A 7,906-nucleotide genomic window follows, 5' to 3' on the forward strand; every position below is an offset into this window, starting at 1 on the left:
AAAGACCTACTTGATAAACTCTAGCACTATTTCATTTTCCATAAGAGACTATCTATTGGATATAGCTACCCATAATTTTCATGACCCTATCTCTCTATCTTGGAAAAATTGTTTTTAATGACTGGTCTGCACCAAAGTGTTAAGAATTATCATTAGGTAGAAGTATCACAACTTAAATTCTCTGGGAATCCATAAAGTCAAAACAGGGCCCCTGAGATACCCTAGACGTTCTCTCACCTGGCTATGGAGCGACTCTGTATCATCCCCAGGAGCACTGACTGGTTTCTCACCACTCCCCCTGTCAGTCTGAACCATGGCATCTTGTTTTCCAGAGTTCTGGTCCACCGTACTGGTCCCCTGTTCACACACATTCTTTACAGTCTGAGTTGCTGCTGAAACAGTTTCTGGGACCCACAGAGAATGCTCTATGGTCTGGATTCCTATGTTATTTTGGCTGGGCCTTTCAATCGAGGCATTACTAGGTTTTTCCTGATTGGTATTTTGTCCTTCTTTCTGGCCTTCTAGCACATCTGTCTTCAATGCTTCCCCTTGAGGACTGGATGACCCCTGTGTAGCCACCTGCCGAGAGGCAGGAGATGGAGGGTCTTTGACAGGACAACTGGGCTGCATGGGCTGTTGACTCTGCCTGGTCCTTTGGTCACCTTCCAATCTTTCCTTTCCTTCTTCATCTTGAGTACTTGGAAAACTGAGCGAGTTCCCTCTGAAAATCAACCACATAAAGAAACCATGTTAAGTAAACAAGTGTGAGTTTGTGTGTGTACTAGCAAGGGAACCATAATTTGACAATATGAAAAATGTGGGAAAGGGAGAAAATAAGGCGACCCAGCATATCACCTTTCTCAACGTAATTTCACTCTTGAGAAAATAATGGTACATAGGACTCTATCACCATGATGATACAATAGTCATAAAATTTATTCCCATCACTAGCTATGAACTCTGAAACTTGACACAGGAAAATAAGGTAAACAAAAAAATTTAAAGTCATTACTGAAGTCATAGTCAATGAAGGCTGTTTAGGGATCTACTTCATAAGAGATCAATTAGGTCAACATGTCTCATTTGGTTTTTATTGGTTCTAACATTCCTTAAATGACTGCTGGCATTTTAGATTCTTTTCTTCACCTCCACCCGCCAACAAGCAAAAATTTTAGGAAAAGAAACTTCATCTATACAGGATAGAGTTATAGGTGAGATTCGAGCTTTGCCAGCTAAACTGGCATATCTTACAACTAACAATTCAGAATGACTTGATTCCTCTAAGAAAGTTCTCAAGATATAGCCTACTTCTTTTCATTTGGCTACACCAGGGATTTATTTATTTATCCCACAACCATTTGATTAATGTCTCCTATAAAACAGATACTATGAAGTCCTGAGGAGCCTAGGGGCTTTCTTAAATGTCTAACCAGAACAAAAAGGCCCAGATTAACTCCAAGTGAGCAGGTAACATACATAGGAACTTGAAATTCATGTCTTAGGAGCACCTGGGTGGATCAGTCAGTTGAGCAACCGACTCTCGATTTCAGCTCAGGCCATGATCTTGTGGTTTGTGAGTTCGAGCCCTGCATCAGGCTCTCCACTGACAGACTGAAGAATCTCTATCTCCCTCTCTCTCGCTGCCTCCCCAACTCTCTCTAAATAAACTTAAAAAAAAATCGTGTCTTATTTATTCATCTCTACTTAAAACATCTAACAGGGCTTAATATACAGTAAGTGCTTAATGTACTCTGGACATTTATTGATATTCTCTCCATTGAGTAGCTGCAAAAATCTACTCTCAGATGAAGTAAACTAATTGTATAAGTAGCAAATTCATGTAGAAAATGCGTATGAACTTTTAACTTTTTGGTAAATTACAAATTCGATGAATCAGTGCACTACAAACAAAACAAGAAACTAACACATTTTAGGCTCCGTTAAATGCATAGTAGCCAGAATAAAGATAAAAGGAATCCATTCTGAACTGACCACAGTAAGACCACAACTGGATCTGTTTCAGTTTGGAGCATCCTATTTTATAAGGCATAAACCCACAGAAGATAACATTCAGGATGACCAAGGATCTAGAAACCATGTCATATATTGCTGTATTCTTTGCCCAGAGAAAGACTAGTTACCACTGAGACAGAGAAAGCTGTCTCCAATCTGGGAGAAGCTCTCACCCCTTAAGAACTGAGCTGACATGGGTAGGCCGAAAAAAGGAAACATGAAGACCTCTTTAAGAAATGCTCTACCCCGGATCTTGAGTAGAAAGACAAAAGGAGAAGTTTCTGAGATTTCTATCTTATTTACATCAGTTTACCAGAACAGGAGATTAAAGAGATTTTTACAATAGAGTTCTAGCCAAAGAGAGCCTGGTAAAAATTTGGTAGTCATAGCTTGAGTCCTGTCAGGAACCTCAAGTGAATAAGGATATATATAATACAATACAGATAAGGCAAGAATAAGACCACCAAGAGTAACACTTACTGTGATGAGGTTGTAAGTAACCATATATAAAAAGTACTCCACTCAGGGCTAGGTACACAGCAGATGTTCAATCAATACTAGTTGTGTAAAACAAAGCAATTAAGACTTCATGTTTTCTACGAACTTAATACTCATGTGTGACTCTTTTAGACAGCTAACATATTAACAGCTGAGCAATGAAAGTTACTCAAAAGCTACAAGAACAGGATTAGCCATTTGAAGAATTCAATTACCATTGTTTCCCATCCTTAAACAAGCCTACCACATTTTACAGAAGCTGTTTATTTAGGGTAGAACCTCTGAATAGAATTTCACTTCCAAAGCAAAGTTTTGTTTTATTTTGGACTTTTAAAAAAAATGTTTATTTATTTTTGAAGGCGAGAGAGAGTGAGTGGAGGAGGGGTGGGGGGTGCGGTGGGGGTGAGACAGAATCTGAAGCAGGCTCTAGGCTCTGAGCTGTCAGCAGAGAGCCCAATGCGGGGCTCCAACTCACTGGCTGGGAGATAGTGACCTGAGCTTAAGTCGGATACTTAACTGACTGAGACACCCAGGTGCCCCAACACTTTTTTAAATCTTAATTGACAAGTATTAAGTTGCTTTATTTCCCCAAAGAGTTAATCAGAACAACTCTCTTCTCTCTAAAGACCAAAGAAGTCTCATTTCAACACTAGCAATATTCAGCAGATTCCTATCAAATAGCAGGTATGAATATCCTATGATTTTGGTACTTATCATTCTCATGTTAGCCTCAGTCAAATGAGTGACATTAGAATCACAGTCATTTCCCCCCACATTCATATATTTTCATACATATATACAGAACAGCAGGTAAAAGGCAAAGCCTTAATTGCAACACATACTGCAGGAAAGTGTTGCTCCACTCTTACCAAGTTCATAAATCCTCAAACATAAATAAAACTGAGAAATACCTACTGTAAAGATGTATGTTAATGTCCCAATAAACAATAAAGAAGGAATCTTTAGCACTAGAAAAGAGCTTTAGAAGACAAGAGAAATCCAGTCAACTCTAAGAAGGGCCACACCTCTCTCTATTCATTTGTTCCAGCTACACAACCCTACCTTGGTCACTATATGCCAGATTTGGAAACTGATGCTAAGAAAGCAAATTTTAGCAGGAAAAGTCCAAATAAAATTAACCCAAAGTGAAAAAGGGAAGAATAAATCTCCATACTTAAACTTCTAACCTTTATATTCTGAGTGTAGGTCTGTCTGTGGAGCAACTGAAATAAAATCCAGCTGGATTCTCAGGCCTGAGTTCTACTAAGATTAAACAAAATCACCAGCACTTTGGCCTAAGATATTCTAGTAAAATGGGAAGGCAGTAGAATGCCTCAGTAAATTTAGTAATTGTGAGGCCATTACTGTATCACTTTTGAATCACACAAAGTAGCGTTTCACCTAATAAGCTCCTTGATACAATAAAGGATATGACCTGGGCTATTTGAATCTCAAGAATACCAACAAGCTCACATTTAATTATCAGAATGCCACTAAAAGCACTGATATGTTTCTTTTCAATATTTATGTTAATAAAGACTATAAAAATTATGCTGCAGGGGCGCCTGGGTGGCGCAGTCGGTTAAGCGTCCGACTTCAGCCAGGTCACGATCTCGCGGTCCGTGAGTTCGAGCCCCGCGTCGGGCTCCGGGCTGATGGCTCGGAGCCTGGAGCCTGTTTCCGATTCTGTGTCTCCCTCTCTCTCTGCCCCTCCCCCGTTCATGCTCTGTCTCTCTCTGTCCCAAAAATAAATAAAAAACGTTGAAAAAAAAAAAAAAAAAAAAAAAAAATTATGCTGCAAATAACACTATTAGGAATATACCTGCTGACAAAATATTATCACATTCTCTAACTACAAAAATCACTAAACGTCATAATGAAAATACAAGTTTATTTCCATTGCCATTACTTATTTCCCTATACTAAATACAAGAATTGTACATATCAAATAAGATACTCTCATTATTTAAATAAAGAAAAAGAGGTGCCTTGGGTGGCTCAGTCGGTTAAGCATCTGACATCAGCTCAGGTCATGACCTCACAGTTCGTGGGTTTGAGCCCTGCACCAAGCTCTGTGCTGACAGCTCAGAGCCTGGAGCCTGCTTCAGATTCTGTGTCTCCCTGTCTCTCTGCCCCTCCCCCGCTCATGCTCTGTCTCTCAAAAATAAATACGTCAAAAAAATTTTTTTAATTGAGAAAAAATACTTTGTAACTCAATTTTATTACTTTTTTTTTCTGTTTTAGAGCTGTTCTAAAAGATTATGGAGTAAAGAAATCATAATTCCATCCATAATTCCATAATTCCAAATCTTAATTCCAACAAGTATGACAAACTTTAAATTTGGAGTGTTGAACATCTCAGTTTTGCCCTATGGGAAACTGAAGAAAAATAAAAAGTCTCGTTAAAAATAAACATTTCTAAAACTAAGAAAAAATAATTTAAAAATATAGAATGATATAGGTTCATAAATTTATGAAGACTGAATCATTTCAAATTGACAGAACAAGAAGATCAAGACAAAAAACTTTATAAAATATTAAATAAAACTTCTCTTGACATCTCACTTATAAATCTGTCTAGAATATATCACAGTCCATCAGGTAAAAATGTAAGCTCAAGTTCACAAAATGGTAGCAATACATTCTAGATTTTGGAACCAACCGTTTTGCAAATAAATACAGCTCAAAAGAGGCTATGAAAATAATGCTCACTTGATGGGTGCAGAGGGAGGATCCCGATTTCGAGCCTCAGGATCTTGTTGTGCTTCACAGACACAGCTAAACAAAGACATGGTCTTCTGGGGACTAAGATAACAAGTTAAAGCAACATACTGTGTTAGTTTCGAAAGGAAAAGTACCTCTGGAGATTATCTTTTTTAGGCACAGAAGGAATAAAATCCTTGCTCTGCGTCCCAAACCCCACACCTTATGTCAAAATGCCATTCTTCATACTTGTTTCCAATTAGCACAACAAAAAAACTCTTAAAGAAGATTCACAGGAAATAAGATGGACAGAGAACTATAACCAACAGCATCTGACAAAACTAAGTTTTCTTTCTGGCATGGTAATAACGGGCTGGAGCTGAACAGGGGCACGTGTTCAAACAGGACACACATTCAGTTGGCCATAATCCTTAATACCTTGTGCTCTTGCACCTAGCCTGCTATACCTATTTACTGTACCTGCCAAGCCTGATTTAAGAATCCTCTCCTATACTTCACCAACTGCCACTAGTACGTTCACACTGGATGACTCATGCCATGAACCAATGAAACAATTCTACTCTCACAGCCACCAGATGGCAAAGCTTACCACTAAAGCCTCAGGATGGGGTCAAACACATCCCCAAAGCATTACAGCATTCATGACAAAGCAAAAATAACAGTTCAACACAACAGTTAATTTGGCAGGCAGAAGAGAAAATGGCCTGAGGTTGCGGCGGAGTCAGGAATCCTTGAAGGAACAAGGTCTAAGGCTGTCTTTCTTTAAACCCTTTTTTGCCTTACCAACAGCAGCAATAATCTCAGTCTCCTCAAAAGAAACAAAGAAAAGGGTATACTCACATGAACAAAAGAGAGAAAGGGAAACACCTTTAAATATCTTAGTTCTAAGTATAGCAAAAGCTGAAAGTATTAATAAGACAGCCTACTGTTAGATTCAATACATGGCTAAATCCTTTATGCTGAGTTTCATTTTAAGATTTTTCCTTTATTGATACATCATCTTCCTCTTATTAACAGAGTGGCTTTGTATATTAAACTCCTCTAAATAGCAACCAGCTCAGGTTACCTGGCAACAGCCTCAGCAACTGCAGTAGATCCATTTTTTCTTTCACCAATTGCAGGCTCTGAATAAAAACAAAAGCAAAAGGAGAAAGAGAAAGAAACAATTCAGTTAGTATCACACCTAAACACCTCCTCTGAAAACCTGCTCTAATAATTGCAACAAGTAACAAAAAGGAGTAAGAATAATAAGTGAACATAAAAAGACTTACACTTAAACAGTACAAGTTTTTCCTCACTTGCACCAATTTTCTTTCAAATTTCCTACAGAAGACTAATCAGTTTGTCCAGAAATATAATGAATTACTCAACACTAGCATGTAAAAATGAAAATTAAAACTTCTCCTCAACCAATTCATCTCTCTTCTCATACAGGATGTAAAAAATTTACATAGTAAGAAAATATGAAACTTTAATAAAGAAAAAAACTTTAGTAAAATAAATTATACAAGAAAATGTTTTCAATTGATACAAATTTTCAATAGTGTGCAGTTTGGTTGTTTTTGTTTCTTTTAAACAGTGCACAGTTTTAAGAGAACCCATACACAGAAGGTACTCAAGTTCTTCCCAAAGTGCCTTTGGGACAAATATTTGAAAAACAAAACTTATTTTCAAGAAAGAATCTATAGCAAAGAATTAAGAGCGACACTGAAAAGAATCCCATATTCTCAAAGCAGTGTCACTAATGCCAAGGGATTAAAATGTGTTCCTTTAGAAATTTATTCCAGCCTTAGAGAAAATAACACATATTTTTAAACATTTCTAAAATATTCATGACCCAACATAATCTTCTTAACAGTCCATCAAGGTGGCAGAAGTTTAGTGGTTAGAGCCCTGGCTATGAAACAGGCCCTGGCTCCAGCATTAGTAGTCCAACTTGGAGTAAACCCCATCTTCTGAGTCACTTTCCTCATCTATAAGATAGAGATAAACCAGAACCAACCTCACAGGTTTGTTGTGCAGATGAAATGAGTAAAACTCTGAGTCCAGTGACCGCCAGATAGTGTACTCCTACTATCAGGAAAGGTAGTAATACCGTCCATTATGTTAGCTCCACTTAAGGTCTTCCCAATTTTAACTTCAAATCTAAAGATTCAAGGCTACCATATACTCTCTTGATAAGCCCCACTTGATTTCAGAGAGAATAAAAATGGAAACATGTAATACTTTAATTTCTACTGAGGTTCTATTATTCAAATTAATAAGCACGGAAAAAGTAGAAGAGCACTATAATTCAGACCCAGACTGCTGGTTCTTGAAACTACTTTTTTTAAGTTTATTTTTTTCAGTAATCTCTACACCCAACATGGGGCTCAAACTCACAACCCTCAGATCAAGAGTCGCATGGTCTTCCAACTGAGCCAGCCAGGTGCGCCCCTGGATTCTTAGTTGGGGTGCCTGGGTGGCTCAGTCAGTTAAGTGTCTGACCTTGGCTCAAGTCATGCATGGTCTCGCAGTTCATGGGTTCGAGTCCTGCGTCGGGCTCTGTGCTGACAGCTCGGAGCCTGGAGCCTGCTTCAGATTTGATGTCTCCCTCACTGCCTCTCCCCCACTCATGCTCCCATTCTCTCTCTCTCTCTCTCTCTCTCTCTCTCTCTCTCTCTCTCTCTCT

The 7,906-nt window shown here is 38.3% G+C and overlaps 1 protein-coding gene across 7 annotated transcripts in view; it reads right to left on the minus strand.

Annotated features, from left to right (window-relative positions):
- The window catches only part of TP53BP1 (tumor protein p53 binding protein 1), a 71,534-nt gene that overhangs the window by 23,362 nt on the left and 40,266 nt on the right, over window positions 1-7,906 (minus strand). For 6 of the 7 annotated variants that reach the window (XR_007453804.1, XR_007453805.1, XM_049613481.1 and 3 more), the window contains exons 15-17: window positions 6,302-6,359; window positions 5,224-5,316; window positions 238-721 (exon numbers count right to left, since the gene is read on the minus strand). Coding sequence is in view for 5 of the 7 variants with exons in the window: in XM_049613481.1 (XP_049469438.1) it covers window positions 238-721; window positions 5,224-5,316; window positions 6,302-6,359 (635 nt within the window). In the remaining 2 variants the exon portion in view is untranslated. The remainder of the gene's footprint in view (window positions 1-237; window positions 722-5,223; window positions 5,317-6,301; window positions 6,360-7,906) is intronic. The other variant, XM_049613482.1, reaches the window with a different exon arrangement.

This window comes from Panthera uncia (genome assembly GCF_023721935.1).
Source record: "Panthera uncia isolate 11264 chromosome B3 unlocalized genomic scaffold, Puncia_PCG_1.0 HiC_scaffold_1, whole genome shotgun sequence".
Lineage (NCBI taxonomy): Eukaryota > Metazoa > Chordata > Mammalia > Carnivora > Felidae > Panthera > Panthera uncia.